Genomic DNA, 18,620 nt, shown 5'->3' with positions numbered 1-18,620 from the left:
GGACTATCTGTACCTTGCTCGTCCTGCTTTCTACCCTTAATTAGCACATTCCTTTAGATAATATCACCACCCTCAACACCTCTTTGTTCTTTTGTCTGTGACATCTTTTGGTTATCTCCACCTATCACTGGCCCTTTATCCAGCTCTTATTGTCCCACCACCCCTCTTAAACCAGCTTATATTTCACCCCTTTTCTATTTTTCCTTAGTTCTGTTGAAGAGTCATGCGGACTCGATACGTTAACTGTGCTCCTCTCCACAGATGCTGCCAGACCTGCTGAGTTTTTCCAGGTTTTTTGTTTTTGTAACGTATCCTTCTATTCCCTTCTCCTCATGTATTTATCTTGCTTCCCTTTAATTGCAACTATGTATTTCACTTCAGCCACTTCATGTGTTGAGCACTGTCCTGAAATCCTTATTGGGTTTATTATTGACTGTTATATTTATGGACCCTAGTTTTGGACTTCCCTACAAATTGAAACATCTTCCCTAAGCTTAAACTATTGACATGCTTCATAATTTTAAATAGAAAAGAGCCCCAGCTTGTTCAGCCTTTGCTGATGGTTCTATCCAATTAGTTGTGCTTTCATCCTTTCATACCTGTTTTTGCATTTTCTCCTGTGCTTCTGTATCCTTTTTGTAACATGGACACCAGAACTTTGCACACCCGAAGTGTGGCCGGCCCAAGGTTCTATCTAAGTTTAACATAACCCCTCTGCTTTTTATGGTTTTGTTAATCTGCCTTGCTACTTTTAATAAATTGTGGATCTGTACTCCAGATCACTTTATGCTTCAACCCCATTTAAACTATTTTCCAAAGGTCAGGTGACCTCCTTACTCTTTCCACCAAAATACACCACTTCACACTTGGCTATATTGAGTTCATTTGCCAACTACATGCCCGTTCTACATATAGTCTTGTATTTTGTTACAATCTACCTCCATTGTAACTATATCCACCAATATGGTGTCTTCTGCACATTTTACCATTGTATTTCTGATTCCCCAGTCCCAAAAGTGAAAAGCAATGGTTCCAGCACTGATTCTGTGGAACACCACTTCCCACCTTCGGCCTATTTGAGTGACTGCATTTAATCATCGCTCTTTGTTTTCTAGCCAGTTTGTTATCTATTCAGTTACTTATCACCTGACTCCCATGCTCTGACCTTAGTCATGAGCCTACAACAAAGGCCTTATCTCAGGCCTTTGAACACCTCTTACTTGGAGTCCTTGGTACCATATTCAGTTTAGTGCCCCCTTACCATAATGGTTAGCAACTTTCCCCTCTTTTCTGAAATTCTGTTCTTACATTCATATTTGGGTCAGTGCTGGACGAATTGAGCATCTGTGAGCAGGTTATAAATGAATAGATATTTCTTACTGGCACTGTTGATGGCTCCTTCCATCACTTTGCTGAAGGAAAAAGGTGGATAAGCCACTGTGGAAAAGACATACCTGGGCAATTTTCCACATTATCAAGTAGGTGCCACAGTCATAGCTGCACTGGAAGAGCTTGGCTAAGGGAGTAACTAGCTGTAGTGTGCAAGTCGTCAGTACAATAGTCACAATGTTGCCTTCTCTGTGCCCTGTGCACACAGCTGCTTCTTAATGCCAAGGGCATTGAATTACTTGGTGGCTTCTACAATGGTGGATCCTACAGAAGAGGCTAAAGTGGGATAATCGATTCAGCACTTCTGGCTGAAGGTGCTTGCCAACACTTCAGCCTTGTTTCTTGTACTCACATGTTGTGCTCTGTCATGGTTAAGGATGTGGCTGTTCAGGGACATCCTCCTCTTGTCAGATGCTTTATTTGCTACTGCCATTTGTTACTGGATGTGATCGAAATACAACTCTGTCTGCTGATGCATCATTACAGAACCATTTACCTCTGCCTGTTTTCTACTGCGTTTCACAGCATACTGCATTACTGCCTCACTAGTATGATCCCTCAGCCTAAACTATGTCTGGTGCTGATTCTGGCACTCTCTTCTACACTCACCATTAAACCTGTGCTGATTAGTGAGAGATGTCAGCACAATGAAAGATACAATACTGCTGCCGATGATGGCCCAATGCCTGGTGGATGCCCAATTTTGAGCTGCTGGATTTTTGTTGCGGAGAGGTTTGTGATTTCTTATGAACAGAGTGAAAACTCTGGTGGACTTGGACAACAGTGATAACAGTACATTGCAGTCTCTCTCTCCACCACCCCCACCCCCAAGCCTTCCTCTTTGTGTCCTCCAACAAGAAGGAGCACTGAGATGTGAATTGAGATAGGTGTTTAATACCTCATTATTATAACACTGTTCCACCAATGGGACAGGAAAAAGCCAGGGATGGAGGTGGAAGAGTTAGGCTTATTGGGTGACAGATATCACTCTGAGAAAAACTATATGAAGCTGTCCCTTGACTAGTCTATAGAGCATTTTCCCCAACATGGGAGTAAAGAAAACTAATATGATATGAAAACACTGGAGATACTGGCAGCATCTGTAGAGAGAGAAGCAGAGTCAATCTTTCAGGTCTATAACCTCTCATCAAAACTAATGTTTGAGCTAATTATCATAGGCTCCAGGAAGACTAGTTGGTATTTTTTGAACAGTCCAGCAGGTTTCATGGTCATTTGTTATTGAATTCAACTTACAGTGATGGCATTTGAATTCTCATTCTCTGGCTTCACAGTTTGGCACAATAACCACTATCCTAATTTACCTGGTGTAAATTTGTTACCTATTCACCTGAAGTGCTGCAACAATGCAGTCTGACATACTGTCTGTAGCTTCAGATCACATAATGGGGGTAGTTTCCAACTTTGTCACCTGAGCAGTAACCTGGCAGTATGAATTGTCCACCCACTGTAACCCATTTCATCCCTTTGTCTGTAATATATTTACTTGAGCACACACAGTTTCTGTACACTGTGCTTGCATAGGTCACCTAATGTCTGTAAGAGGAGTTGGCAATGAGTATATACTACCTGAAATGTCTTTTGTCCAATCCAGTATTTTGTCACGTGATCTTGTAAGACCGGATGATCTTCAGGCTGCATCTCAGCACACACCGTTCAACCTCTCTTTCATCCTGTTATCAGGACAGGAGGGGAAATGGGTTGTTCAGCTGTGTTCTCCTCTCTCACCCACTCACCTGTTCCATTACATCTGACCTTTACATTGCAGATACAATTTCTTAGTAGCGAGATTGGAGGAGGCCTGAAAAGATTTGACACTTATTGAAGCAGATTCTATGGGGTCTCCCCTGGGTCAGCTATGAAACAGACTGTCTGATGTTTGGCTGAGACAAACACACCAGGAACGTTCCAGCTTTGATTCCTGGGTTGAGCTGAGTTTGCTGATCTGAGCCAGGCTCTACGACAATGGCCTCGGTGTCCCTTGGCTGGAAGGGTGGAGTGGCAGGGAGAGAGGATAAAATAATTAGCCAGGCTCCCAAACATACTGACATGTGTGCTTGTATGTATTTTCCAATGGATGGTGAAACCCCCAGTTGAATACCCTGCTACTCACTATGCCACCACATGCAGCATTGACCATGGAGAGTGAGGATAACTGTGTTCCAGCAAGAGTCAGGAGGAGGGGTGTATATTGGAATTTTTCTTAATACTAAAGTCGTGGTGAAGAGAAATTTTTACGCAAAGGCCATCTTCAGAATTCCCTACATTAGCACAGTGGCCAGACTTCCAACAATACTTCATTGGCTATAAAGCACTTTGAGAAGTCCTGACATTGTGTAAGATGCTATATAAATGCAAGTTCCTACTTCCTTTCCTCAGAAGGAGATATCAGGACAGATAACCAAAAGCTGGACAAAGAGATGGGTTTTAAGGAATGTCTTAAAGGAGAAGAGACGGTAGAGAAATGGAAAGATTTAGTGAGCAATTCCTGAGCTTATGGCCAAGGCAGCTGAAAACACAGCTGCCAAAAGTGGAGTGATTAAAATTGGGATTGCACAAGATGCCAGAATTTGAGTTAACAGGTCTCAAAGGTTTGTGGAGCTGGCAGGGGTTAGAGCGATAGAGACAGGGGAGGCCATGGAGGGATTTGAAAACAAGGATAGGGATATTACAACTGCAGTATCATCGGACTAAGAGCCAGTGTACGTCAGCAAGCATTAACTTGATGGGTGCTCAGGACATGGTACAAGTTTAGATGTGGGCAACAGTGTTTTGGATGAGCATAAGTTTATTTAGGGTGGAAGATGGAAGCCTAGCCAGAAGTAACTAACGTATGGATGAGGATTTCAGCAGATGAGCTGAGGCAGGGTCATAGTCAGGCACTGTTATGGAGGTGGAAGTAAGCAATCCGGATGATGGAGCAGTTGCGGGGCCAGAAACTCACCTGGAGCTTTAATATGACACCAAGTTTGCAAATGGTCTGGCTCAGCTTCAGACAGTTGGCAGAAAGAGGGATGCGAACGATGGCCAGATAATGGAGTTGTCAAGGGGACCAAAGGCAATGGCTTCAGTCTTTTCAATATTTAATTGGAAAAAAATTCCACTCATCCAATACTGAATACCCAAAAAGCAAAACAGACAGTATAGCGATCACACAAGAGCGTGCTGAGATAAGGCTGAGTGTCATCAGCATGTATGTGGAACCTGATGTGTTTCAGAATGCTGTCACTGAGGGCCAGCATGTAGATGGGAAATAGGGGGCAAGGATAGATCCTTGGGGTCTCCAGCGATAACGTTGTGGTTATTGGGAAGAGAAGCCATTGCAGAAAATTCTCTGATTGCAAATTGATAATAGGCAAGGGCAGCTCCACCCAACTGGAAGACAAAGGAGAGGCATTGGAGAGGAATGGTGGAAGACTTCAGATAGATTGAGAAGGTTGAAGAGAGAAGGTTTAACAGAGTTGCAGTCTCACAGAATGTCATTTTGACTTTGAGCCATTTCGGTACTGTGGCGAGACAGAAACCTGATTGGAGGGAACCAAACATAGAACTGCAGGAAAGATGGACATGGATGTGGTAGTTGGCAACATGTTCAATAACTTTGGAGAGGAAAGGGAGGTTGGAAATAGGTTGTTAGTCTGCAAGGTCAGAGAGGTCAACTGCACATTTTTGAAGGATGGGGTGATCCCAGCAGATTTGAAGGGGAGAGTACCTGAGGAGAGAGAACCATTAACAGCATCAGTAAACATGGAGGCCAGGAACAGAAGTTGGGTGGTCAAGAGTTTGGTGGAAGTAGGGTTGAGGGAGCAGAAGGTGGGTCTCATGAACAAGATGAACTTGGAGAGTATGGCAGGAGACAGGTTAGAATCTAGAAAAAGATTTGAGTTTAGGGCTGGGACAGCAAAGAATATTGGGGAAAGTTTGACATGAAGGGCTAATGGAAGGGAGGGAAGGAGCAGAGGCTGGTTGAACAGCTGGTTTCAATCTTGGTGGTGATGAAAGCCCCTCACATGGAGATGGTGAGGTTGAAGAGGTGGGAGTAGACATGAGTAGTGTGTGTATATGGAGGGTTGTGACTTAGTGGAGGGTACAAAGGCATTGAACTCAAGAGGTGAGCGAGCAAAAAGAGTTGAGATGGAAGTTGAAATTACTGAGGGTAAGTTGTTCAGTACAGAAGCTGAGGGAGGAAATCAGTGAAGCTATCTCAGTGAAATACTTGGTTGGACAACAGAGAAAAATAATTTTAATTGAGAGGTGAGATGCTCAAGGGAGGCGAGATGAGTAGAGGGACAGACCAAGGTTTGATTTGGTGATGAGGGCTGCACTTATCACCATGACAGTTTGAGCAGGGCAATGGTCGATGGAATAGCCAGGTGAGGAAGCTTCAGTGAGTGGAAATGTGTCACATCTCAACCATGTCTCCATCAAAGCCATGATGTTAATACAATTGCCTACAATAAACTCATGGATGGCAAGTTCTTCAAGGAACTCCAGGATTTTTGCTATCCGCAGCTCCATTCTTCTGTGAAAACAAATTAGTGACATTGAAGATAAACGCACCATGAGTCTCTGGTTGTCAGTGTGATCGTATCTCCCTGTGTTCAGTGTGAATTGGATTTTTGGTGTCACGTAATGTATTTACAGACTGAAGTTCTTTTTATTCTTTCATGGGATGTGAGCATCATTGGCAAGGCCAGCATTTGTTGCCTAATCTTAATTGCCCTTGAACTGAGTGGCTTGTTAGGCCATTTCAGAGCATTTAAGAGTCAACCACATTACTGTGGGCATGGAGTCACATGTAGGCCAGATCAGGTAAGGGTGGCAGATTTCCTTCCCTGAAGGGCATTGGTGAACCAGATGGGTTTTTACAACAATCAATGACAGTTTCATGGTCACTAGCTTTCAATTCCATATTTTTATGAATTCGAATTTAAATTCTACCAGTTGATGTAGTGGGATGTGAAATAATAACCCCAGAGCATTAGTCTGGATTTCTGATTCAGTGACATTACCACCTCGCCACTGTCTCCCCAATATCTAATTTATAAATACCAATTTTGATTATAATTTTGAATCCAAGGAGTGCTGACTGATTCTTCCTGAAATTTTATGTCTCAGTATAGCTTGAGGCATCATTTGAGTTACTTTTTAGAAGTAATTAATTTTTATGAAATTGAAGACCAAGATTCAGCCACAGCTGTTTGTGGAGCCTGTCTGTTATTTCTTATCAATCTTAAATTTAGTATAACACTAAAGAACTTTGAGGTGCTCGAGTGCCGAGTGGAGGCAGCTTATTTCAACCTGGTTCCCAGGATTAAGCCAGTTAAAAATGTATTTGTGCTTAACGGAGGTGAGATAAAGAAAGGCTTGTACATGTATAGCACCTTCCACCACCTCAAGATATCGCAAATCACCTCATGGCTAATTAAGCATATATTTTTTTGAAGTGTAATTAATTGTAAAGTAGGAAAGGTGGCAGCCGATTTGTGCACAGCAAGCTCCCAGCAACAAGACAAATGACCAGGTCACTTGGTTTAGGTAATGAAAGCAGCAACTGCTGGAAGAAAAACTTAGAGGTCAGTCAGCATTCGTGAAGAGAGGAACAGAGTTAACAGCCTGGATGTTTGCAGGGGAGGGAGCACAGGGTAAACTGAGCAAATATGGGGATACAGTGTTCCTAGCAAATTAATGCCAGGTCCTCATATTTTTTTAACTTTTACTTCACACACAAAGCTAACCAAATTGACAGACTGACGGGCGGGAAAACCAGTGGCAGGAGGTTGCAGCCCATAAATGAGACGGGGAGGAAAGCTTGAGGGTGGGAGTCAGTCCTGATTGCAGGCTGGAGATCGGTGCTTGGGATGCGGAGGAAGTGAGGGTGATTGAGGGTTGCAGAGACAGCTATCATCACTGGAGGAGAGAGTGGGGATCGGTGATAATCACAGGCTGCAGAGACGGCTATCGGTCCTAGGGAGTGAGTGGGGGTGACTGCAGATTGTAGAAGCAGCTACCAGGGCTTGGGAAGGTCAGTGATTATGGTATGGGTTAGAGGCTGGCTACTATCACCAGGGGAAGGATGAAGGCTGTCTTGTAGGGCCGGGTGAGGGAAGCACTCCTGTACCAGCAGTGCTCTAAATAGCTCTAACCACCCAGAGATGGTAGCTCCTGCCTCCCCCTCACTCCTTGGTTTCCTGAGCCTTGTGAAACCCAGCCAGCAACTGTTAAATATAAATCAGGTTCCCAATTGCACTGTGGTAGCCTGATTTTAGAATGTTAATGAAGTGTCTCACCTCTGCAAGGCAGGACACTAGTGCATCTTACTATTGGCCATCATAAAAATGGTCGCGGGCTGATAGGTGCTCGTTGGCGTTGTATTTTGCAAATCTCCTCATTCCCCCTGACTGTCTCCTGCCCACATGAGAGGGGTTATCTTACCTTGTATATTTCCTCACACCAGGCAGTGTCCTAGTGAATCTATGCTGTGGCCAGTCTGTTATCTTAACATCGATCTGACGGTGGAGCCTAAAACTGCACACTGCCAGCTATGGGCTTACTAAGGTTTTATATGGATTCGCCATTTTTCTCAACTTTTATATTCTTCCCTTAAAACCCAGATTTCCATTAACTTTTTCTTTCTTGTTTAATGCTCTTGGGATGCTGCTTTTAGCATGTGAGAAAGTACTTTACTGTCAGTTATCAAATCCTGGTTATCTAATTGTTTAGCTGACTGGGCGTGTTGTGCATGCAATCCTGGGTCAGTGATTCCATCAATATCCGCCTGTCTAATGGTCTGAGCTGATGCTCCAGGATTTTCCAGGTGATTAAGATAACAGTATAGTTTCACTATCTCCCTATTACATGCTGCAACCTAGCTACATAAACACTTTATGACACTCTCTCATTATATGGGCCATGACTGTTATCATCGTATAACAAGAAAGCACAGCAATATAATGAACTGAATATTCACTACAGGAAGAAGCAAATGAGAAATGAAACAAGCTCATTTCAAAAGAGCTAATAAATGAAAAGTAGAAAATGTAAAGGATTGAGATAAAACTAAGAGGCACGATCAGGTGAAAGAAAGGCCAGGATAAGAGAGATGATAGGGAACGCAAAAGAGGACATACAAGAAAAGGAATGAGAGGATAAGGAGAGCACAATCAGGAGAGAGCGAAAGAGAAAAAAGGGGATGAAAAGGAATAGAGGACGCAAAAAAAAGAGGAACGTGGGAACAGGACAGGATATTAGAACTCTCTCCCTAACAGCACTGTGGGTGTACCTACACCACATGGACTGCAGCGGTTCAAGAAGGCAGCTCACCACCACCTAATCAAGGGCAATTAGAGATGGGCAATAAATGCTGGCCCAGCCAGCGAAGCTCACATCCCATGAATGAATAGGAAAAAACAGGCAAATCAAACATAAAGGAAAAGGAAATCTGAAGGAACAAACTAGAAGTAAATGGGGAACAAAGAGAGGACAAAGAGAATCAGAAGAAATGAACTAAGAAAAGGAAAAGAAGAGAAGTAGAAAGAGGGAAAGATTGAATTAAAATGGGAAAGAAATAATTGGTGAAGGAACATGGGAAAATGACAGGAATTGAGAGTGAAGCTATAAACAAGAACGAGATAGGAAAAGAAATTGAGAAGATTAGAATAAGACAGGAGAGTAGGACCAACCATATAAATACTGTGGCTGCAAGAGCAGGTCAGATGCTAGCAATCCTACAGCAAGTAACTTACCTCCTGACTCTCCAAAGCCTGTCCACCATCTATAAGGCACAAGTCAGGAGTGTGATGGAATACTCCCCACTTGCCTGGTTAAGTGCAGCTTCAACAACACCAAAAGCTCGACACCATCCGGGACAAAGCAGCCCGCATGATTGGCACCACATCCACAAACATTCACTCCCTCCACCACCGACACACAGTGGCAGCAGTATGTATCATATACCAGGTGCACTGCCAGAACTCACCAAGACTCTTTCGACAGCAGGATAAGGGCAGCAGATGCATGGAGACCTGCAAGTTCCCCTCCAAGCCACTCACGATCCTTACTTGGAAATGCATCGTCGTTCCTTCACTGTTGCTGGGTCAAAATTTTGGAACTCCCTTCCTAACAGAACTGTGGGTGTACCTACACCACATGGACTGCAGTGGTTCAAGAAGGCAGCTCATCACCTGCTTCTCAAGGGCAATGAGGGAATAAATGCTGTGAGGAACACATCCCATGAAATAATTAAAAGGCAAAAAGGGAAGAGTTGAGTGAGACAATAGAGGAAGTGGAGAGGGGAAGAATAAAAGGGAAAGATGTTAAAATGAAAAAAGGAGGGGGAAAGAAAAGAAGTGAGCAAAGGAGAAGAGAATGGGTAGGAGGAAGGGAAGGACGGCAAGATGACAAAGGAAAGTGGCTGAGAAAAGAGCGTGTGAGTGAGAATACAAAATGCAATGAGGGTAACTGGGAATGATCAACAGTGAGAAAGAGGTAAGTATTAAAAATGAGAGAGGAAGGGAATGATTGAGAATGATGAAGGAAAGAGACTGAAGGAGAACTCAACAAATGAGTGCAGGGAAGGGGAATGAGTGAGAGCACAGGAGGAAGAAAACAATAGAAGTCACAGGAAATGATTGAAAGCATGGGAGGATGAAAACCATTGAGATTGGGAATGAATAGGAGAGCAAGGAGAGAGAGAGGGAACGAATGGGAGAGCAGAGAGAGGCAGGCAACAAATGGGAGAGCAGAGAGAGAGGGAACGAATGGGAGAGACAGAGCAATATTGTCAAAGAAGAATAACACAGCACAAATAGAAAAGAAGGTTTATTAAGTGTGCAATCACGTAGAACAAAATAGACTTGAAAAAAAGATAAAATTCATCAGAGATAGTATCAGCTAGTTTACTGGAGCAGGTAGTTTATCAACATCCTCTGACTTTAGCCCTCTATCTTAATTCATGGGAGCAGCTGTTACAAGCCGTGGCTGAGTTGAGCTTTTGACTCTAAATGCAGTTGGATAAGCAGTTTATGTAGTGTACAACATGCCCTGAAAATCATAGAACGTGTGCATGTGGGAAATGTTCTCCATGTCATAAGTGAGTGTGCTGTTCTGTCGTGAGATTGCTCATCAGATAATGGACTCTTCCTGCACACTTCATAGTCAGTCAGTGAGCAGTGGACGCTGGGTAGCGACAACTATACATACAAGGCTTGTTTATCGTACCTCAGTGGTTCAGTAGGGAAATGTGTCATCAGTGTGTTGCTGAACAGGGCAAACCAGAGAGGTCCACAGGATTGATCCCAAGTCGGTGCTGAAAACGTTAATCTAAACAAGGGAGTGCGAGCAACTACTCAATACTCAGCAGTGTAGGAAGGAGGGACAGTGAAGGAATTCCTGTTTGTTCTCTGCTCCTTCAGGATTGTTTGTGTAATTATACATTAGGACAAGATCAAGTTCAGCTGAACCTCAGCCCAGGTTTAAAGGAAGGAGGAGTAAAAAATCTACTAACTTCATTTGCTGTTGAACTGTTCCAAGATGATGGGATGTGCCTCCAATACACTTACTATCAGCCTTGGCTCAGTGGTAGCACACTTGCCTCTGGGTTCGAGCTCCACTCCAGAGACTCGAGCACATAATCCAGGCTGAAAATTTCAATACCTATTGTGGAAATGCTGCACTGTCAGAGGTGTTGTTGTTCTGGTTGAGAAATAAAGTTGAGGCTCTGACTGCCTTCTCCAGAAGATGTAAGAATAAAGAGCAGGGCTGATCCTCCAATATCATGGCCAACTCAATCCTCAGGTAACATGACTAAAATCCAATAGCGTGTGTGGGATCTTGCTGTGCAACAATTGACAACCGGATTTCCTACAACGGGGACAATGCCTCACTGACTGTGAAGCGCCTGAAAACATCCTTAAATTGTGCAAGGCACCCTGTAAAATAAAGTTATTTTTCCTCACTCTGACCAGTGTCTCACTGTCCATGACCCTAACAGTGTCAGATCACACACTGACCGTTACCCTGACAGTGTCAGACTTCACTCTGTCCATTACCCTGACACTGTCAGCACTCACTCGCTCCATTATTAAATCTGTGTCAGACCTCACTCTCTATTACCACAATCATTGGTGACCATTCATGGAAACCACTTCATAATATGAATTTTGGAAGTTTTAAGCTATTTTCTGGCTTTCTCAAGTCAAGACCATGTTATATGTGATTTGTTTCAGGATATGTGTGTGACTGACTGTCCCTTTGTTTCTTCCTGTGCAGACCCAGATTATATCAGCCTGGAGGAGCTGGGAAAAGTTGAAAGCTTGCTCTCCCATTTGACCCATGAGTCCAAGCAGGCTGCAGCTACTGCGATGGTGAGTACCGCAAAGAGAAGCATATTGGCACAGTGCATTTTACCTGTTAGCTGCCTGTTCATTTACTGGATCATTATCTTGACACCAATAGTGTGAAGCCTCTCAGTAAATCCGCTTTCACTACAACCAAAGGTTAGGAATATAGCCCTAGTGTTTCCTGGGCTCCAGATTGCAGATTTTGGAATGTGTTAGGCCTGAAGAAATACAGAATCTTGAAAACACTGGCATTTCATTAAGAATGTAATAGGTAATGCACTGCAGGAATTAACTATTCATAGAGCTCAAAGCTACTTTATTCAGACTCTTAAGGATATCATTCCAATGGAACAAAGTACATCACACTTCAAAAATATTTCATTCTCTATAAAGTGCTTTGGTATCTCCTTTGATCATGAAAGGCACTATATAAATGCAAGTTTTATAAAGTGGAGATTTCATGCTGTAGGAGAGATTGCTGCAACACTGAAACTCAGTAAACATCGTAAAGGATATTAAACAGCATCATGATCATTAGCTGTGTTGGAGTTTCACAATATATCCTGGTATCTGATGTGGCATACCTACCGTGTCCTGGTATCTGATGTCGGATATCACTCAGTTTCCTGATATCTGATGTCAGATATCACATGGATGTCCTGGTGTCTGATGTGGAATATCACTCGGATTCCTGATATCTGACGTCAGATATCACATGAGTGTCCTGGTATCTGATATGGGATATCACACAGTGTCCTGATATGTAGTGTAGGATATCACACAGTGTCCTGGTATCTAATGTAGGATATCACGTGGGTGTCCTATATCTGATGTGGGATATCACATGGTGTCTCGGTATCTGATGTGGGATATCACAGTGTCCAGGTATTTGATGTGGGATATCACATGGTGTCCAGGTATTTGATGTGGGATATCACATGGTGTCCAGGTATCGGATGTGAGATATCACATGATGTCCTGGTATCTATTGTAGAATATCACGTGGGTGTCCTATATTTGATGTGAGATATCTCACAGTGTCCGGGTATCTGATGTAGGATATCACGCGGGTGCCCTATATCTGATGTGGGATATCCCACGGTGTCCAGTATCTGATGTGGGATATCCCACGGTGTCCAGTATCTGATGTGGGATATCCCACGGTGTCCAGGTATCTGTGTGGGATATCCCACGGTGTCCAGGTATCTGGTGTCGGATATCACACGGTGTTGAGGTATGTGGTGTAGAGTATCACACGGCGTCCTTATACCTGACACAATTAGGGGATAGGGGGCTGTTCTAGCATTTGATGCAGTTTTTTTTAAGTCTCTGACATCACCTAATCATTCCTCCTCGAGTTTCCTGACTGCTCTCCTACTCATTTCAGCCATACTAGTGTATCACTCTCTGAGATCTGGCCCTTCAGACAGGTATCAAATTTTTAATCAGTCTTTCAGCAGAGCAGAGGAGAGTCACCTTCGCATGGTTTGACTGAAAGTGATAGTCCAGATCCAACTAACAAGCATGTAAACTGTACAGAGGCTGTGCTGAGGGAACTGAATTATAATGAATTATTGACAGCACAGGCACTCTCCGCTTCCACACATTTCAGTGGTACTGAGTCAGCAGCTTTTAGCTCAACCATCAACAGTGTGAAGGTTTTGGGCTCAGGTTAATGCCTCCAGTGCAGAGCTCATCAACTTCCTGATTGTGTAACCACCCCCTCCTATCAGTACTCAATATACAATCATGACTGGCAGCACCTGCTGAACAACTAGGACAATGTGTCATGGCAAATTATTTCATGACCCGTCAGAGCAGCATGGCATATATCACCGTAGCTAAATGCACCCCCATTCCAACCTCAGTGTCTGCCTCTCCCCCTAGCCCATCCCCACTCCATCCTCAGTGTCTGTCTCTCCCCCTAGCCCACCCCCACTCCATCCTCAGTGTCTGTCTCTCCCCCTAGCCCACCCCCACTCCATCCTCAGTGTCTGTCTCTCCCCCTAGCCCACCCCCATTCCATCCTCAGTGTCTGCCTCTCCCCCTAGCCCATCCCCACTCCATCCTCAGTGTCTGTCTCTCCCCCTAGCCCACCCCCATTCCATCCTCAGTGTCTGTCTCTCCTAGTCCACTCCCACTCCATCCTGTGTCTGTCTCTCCCCCTAGCCCACCCCCACTCCATCCTCAGTGTCTGTCTCTCCCCCTAGCCCACCCCCACTCCATCCTCAGTGTCTGTCTCTCCCCCTAGCCCACCCCCACTCCATCCTCAGTGTCTGTCTCTCCCCCTAGCCCACCCCCACTCCATCCTCAGTGTCTGTCTCTCCCCCTAGCCCACCCCCACTCCATCCTCAGTGTCTGTCTCTCCCCCAGCCCACCCCCACTCCATCCTCAGTGTATTGGAAGTAACAAAGGTATGGATGAGGGTTTGAGCACCACAGGTGATGTTATAGAATGACACCAGCTGAGACTGACAGCCCTCATGTAGAACAAACGCCTTTGACCATTCCAAGTTGCTAAACCATTGTTGGAGGACCAGCCCCACGAGCAGATGACTTAATTAGTTAGGAGGCCCGAAGGAAGCTGAACGAAAGTCTTTCACATTTCTAGGTGAAGTTGTTGGACATCTTGATTTGCTTCAGGAGGTCCACAGGCTCACCCCCAAATTCTTCCAATCTCAGGGATCTAATGGCAGAGATCGGTGAACAGGAATCTGAACCCAATCCTGACCTCAGAGAGCAGAATGGGCCAAAGGGGGGCCAGGAAGGTACAAATCAATTAGAGCTGCTGACATCCATGACACCTACTTGGCTCGACCTGTGCTTAAAATATTCTCTGCAGTCTTATTCATCCATGAGATAGGAAGAGAATGGGTCCCTGCTGTCTGGGCTCTGAGCACAATGTCACTAAGGATATTGTAGCTCTACACAGCTCCAAGATCGATAAAAGGATACATTTCATCTGATGGGCTCACAAACAAGGCGATTGGTGAACCAAAATTCATGGCTCCCTTCTTCCATTGGAAAGCAGACATCATTACAATGCTGAGTACCAGGCTTCCCTTCTTCCTCAGATAGGTATCTCAGTCACAAGCATTATCTCAATGGGGCAGGGTTGTAGCTTAAGGACAGCAGAAAGACTATAGGTGTCCTTTACATAGTCCTCGTCCACTGAGACAGAACAACAGCTCCAGACAAGAAAGGGCTCAAAGTTCCTAATTACAGCAGCAATTTGAATGCATCTTTATCCACTTGATTATACTAACCATTATTCACCTCATCCAAAGCTCCACTGCCCATAATCTAACTGTCTCCAAGCCTGATTCCTCAATTCCCTCTTTGTTCGCTAACCCTATGTTGGCTGGTTCACTTTCAAATTAAAATTCTCACCCTCTTGTTTGAATCCGCCCCATCATCCCCACACCCCAATCCCTGTACACTTCTCCATCCCTACACTCTTTACTATCTTTGCACTCTCCAACTCTGGCCCCTACTGTGATGGGGCAACTGTAGGAACACCTTCGCCACATTGACAGCAGCGGTTAAAAAAGATAACTGACGACAGCTTTCCCATGGCTAACTAAAGATGTTCAGTAAATGCCAGAAATATCTACATTGCATGAATGAATAAACAAAGAGGAAAAACAGTGCCCCCCCCTCACCATTCCCCCAATCAGTGCCCCCCTCACCATTCCCCCACTCACCATTCCCCCAATCATTGCCCCCATCACCTTCCCCCAATCACTGCCCCCTTTCACCATTCCCCCAATCATTGCCCCCCTCTCACCAATCCCCCAATAATTGCTCCCTATCACCTTCCCCCAATCAGTGCCCTCTCACCATTCCCCCAATCTGTGCCCTCTCACCATTCCCCCAATCTGTGCCCCTGTCACCATTCCCCCAATCATTGCCCTCTCACCATTCCCCCAATCATTGCCCCCTCTCACCATTCCCCCAATCATTGGCCCCTCTCAACATTCCCCCCTCTCACCATTCCCCCAATCATTGCCCCCCCCTCACCATTCGCCCAATCATTGCCCCCCTCACCATTCACCTAATCAGTGCTCCCCTCTCACTATTCCCCCAATCAGTGCCCCCCTCTCACCATTCCCCCAATCAGTGCCCCCCTCTCACCATTCCCCCAATCAGTGCCCCTCTCACCATTCCCCAAATCAATGCCTCCCTCTCATCATTTCCCCAATCAGTGCCCCCTTCTCACCATTCCCCCAATCAGTGCCCCCCTCTCACCATTCCCCCAATCGGTGCCCCCCTCTCACCATTCCCCCAATCACTGCCTCCCTCTCATCATTCCCTAATCAGTGCCCCCCTCTCACCATTCCCCCAATCACTGCCTCCCTCTCATCATTCCCTAATCAGTGCCCCCCCTCACCATTCCCCCAATCACTGCCCCCCTCACCATTCCCCCAATCAATGCCTCCCTCTCATCATTCCCCCAATCAGTGCCCCCCTCTCACCATTCCCCCAATCACTGCCCCCCCTCACTATTCCCGCAATCAATGCCCCCTCTCACCATTCCCCCAATCAGTGCCCCCTCTCATCATTCCCCAAATCAATGCCTCCCTCTCACCATTCCCCCAATCAGTGCCCTCCTCTCACCATTCCCCCAATCAGTGCCCCTCTCATCATTCCCCAAATCAATGCCTCCCTCTCATCATTTCCCCAATCAATGCCCCTCTCACCGTTCCCCTAATTAATGCCCCCCTCTCACCATTCCCCCCATCCCCTTCTCCCCAATCAGTGGCCCTTCCCTCATCCTTTCTTGGTTAATTGTACTCCATCTTGTCAGCTATTTGTATGTTTATTTTATATCTAGTAGTGCCTTTTAAACAAATTCTAGACTCAGTATAGATTTGTAGGAAGCGCTCACTTTTTTGCACTAAAAGCTTTATGCACATCTGGTATTACTATTGCCACCCATAATTCCATGTTCCTTATCAGTCACACAGTTATGTCTCTGTGCAGCTCCATTCACCATTCCCTCCCAATGGCAGTCTCCTGTTCCTATGTTCTTTGTAGAACATTATTATCGCCTGGCATTAAAATTGCTGCTTAGACATTGCAGTTTGCCATCCGTGCTCTCTTTGATGTGCAGTCATTTGCTTCTGCGCACTGCACCAACAAAGCAATAAAGCCGTTCTGTATTTTTGTATCTCCTGTGACCCTATGTGTGCCATGACTCATAGGATAGTTAACATGGCTATGTGTGAATGCTGTGTACCTTAGAGACTGTTTCCACTGGCAGGATGGTCAGTAACCAGAGATCAACAGATTTAAAATAATTGGCAAAGGAGCCAGAGGCAAGATGAGAATTGGTTTGATGCAGTAAGCTGTCATGACCTGGAATATTGTGCCTTTCAAAAGTGAGTTGACCATATACATGAAAATGAAATTTTGCAGGAGAGTGGGACTATTTGAATAGCTCTTTTAAAGGGTCAGCATAGGCCCGATGGACTGAATGGCCTCCTTCTATGCTGTATGATTCTACATCTTTCTTACTTCTAGTGGCTTATTATTCTCAACCTCTTGTTACATGTAATTAGTAGGAGTAAGTACAAAATGTAACAACTACAGAAGCTTTATAAAGAAACTAATTCTCTCATCTCAAAAGAGTTACTCCTGAGAAGAAACTGAGGATCACAAGTCAGATACTAAAATAAGAAAAAAAATTTGATAATTGATAGTAAATAAAGTACAAATAATTTGGGGAACATAGGTGCAGATTGTTTAAATATTCTGTTTGATATCTTTATCTGTGAGCAGTCCGATGGTTAATTTGTGGCAACAGAAACCCAGCCCAGGGGGACACTGCGTAACCTGCATTATCGAATACAAAGTAGGCCTCATAACAAAACATTTCCGATGATCGGAGCATTCACAAAGATTAGTTTTATTCAGTTTGCAAGAGACAAATGAAAGCAATTATAAAGAATCCAGCATAAAATTTGTTGCAGCATTATGTTAAATCTGCTTCATTTTTGTTTCTGCTAAATATGCTGGTGGTGTATTTACTGGCAGTCACTGTGAATCATTTATCTAAATGGAATACCCTTCATATCTACGCTTCATAAGCTACACTTCAGGATGCGGTCAGCTCAACAGAAAACAAAATAGCATGCAGGGAACAGGCCAAGTGGCTTAGAATAGGTGACTGGTCTTGGTTAAGTACTGGTCAGTGAATGTGATGGACTGTGTACAATGGGGTAGTTTAGCATGTTAGATGAACTATAAAGAAGGAATCTCTTTGTTGGAACTTATTTCTAAGTAAGATATAAGGTGCTTTATCGTGATTAAAAAATAAAGCAGGTCAAAAATACACAAATAAATCTAAGTTTGACACCAGTTTCTCTGCAGTGTCCCCCAGCAACAGCACGTATCCATGACCCACTGCTTGGCATTCAACAGAGCAACCTATGGCCCACAGCCCATGTTACTGAGATCCTGAAAAAGAAAAAAAACTTACTTCCAAATAAATGTTTTATATAGTGCAGTCAGAAATATCAAAATCAATATTTTGTGCTGCTATTATTTTACAGATGACGTCAGAACAGTATGAATAATTTGAAATGCAATCACTAATGGATGAATTAACAGGCAATAATGACTTAAAAGTAATTTACCCTGCTGAATACACAGGAACTCTGTAGTTACACAGTGATTCTTACTCTGCTGAATACACAGGAACTCTGTAGTTACACAGTGAGTGATCCTTACTCTGCTGAATAATAGGGAGCAATTTATGTGCAGGGTGATAACTCTGGGCACACCATCAGGAATGTTGTTTCCTTGTACGTTTGCACACATGTTCTGCTGTATGGTATTCTGTACCTCTCCTGACAACATTTGTCCTATCATG

The 18,620-nt window shown here is 44.3% G+C and overlaps 1 protein-coding gene across 1 annotated transcript in view; it reads left to right on the top strand.

The window, feature by feature from the left end:
• Window positions 1-18,620, top strand: part of rnf123 (ring finger protein 123) — a 440,342-nt gene that overhangs the window by 414,625 nt on the left and 7,097 nt on the right. Inside the window, exon 37 of the mRNA XM_078543856.1 lies at window positions 11,677-11,771. Coding sequence (XP_078399982.1) covers window positions 11,677-11,771 — 95 coding nt within the window. The remainder of the gene's footprint in view (window positions 1-11,676; window positions 11,772-18,620) is intronic.

Source organism: Cetorhinus maximus, chromosome 6 (assembly GCF_964194155.1).
Source record: "Cetorhinus maximus chromosome 6, sCetMax3.hap1.1, whole genome shotgun sequence".
NCBI classification, from domain to species: Eukaryota; Metazoa; Chordata; class Chondrichthyes; order Lamniformes; family Cetorhinidae; genus Cetorhinus; species Cetorhinus maximus.
The sequence above is the reverse complement of the archived record's forward strand: the minus strand, read 5'-3'. Positions and strand labels throughout refer to the sequence as shown.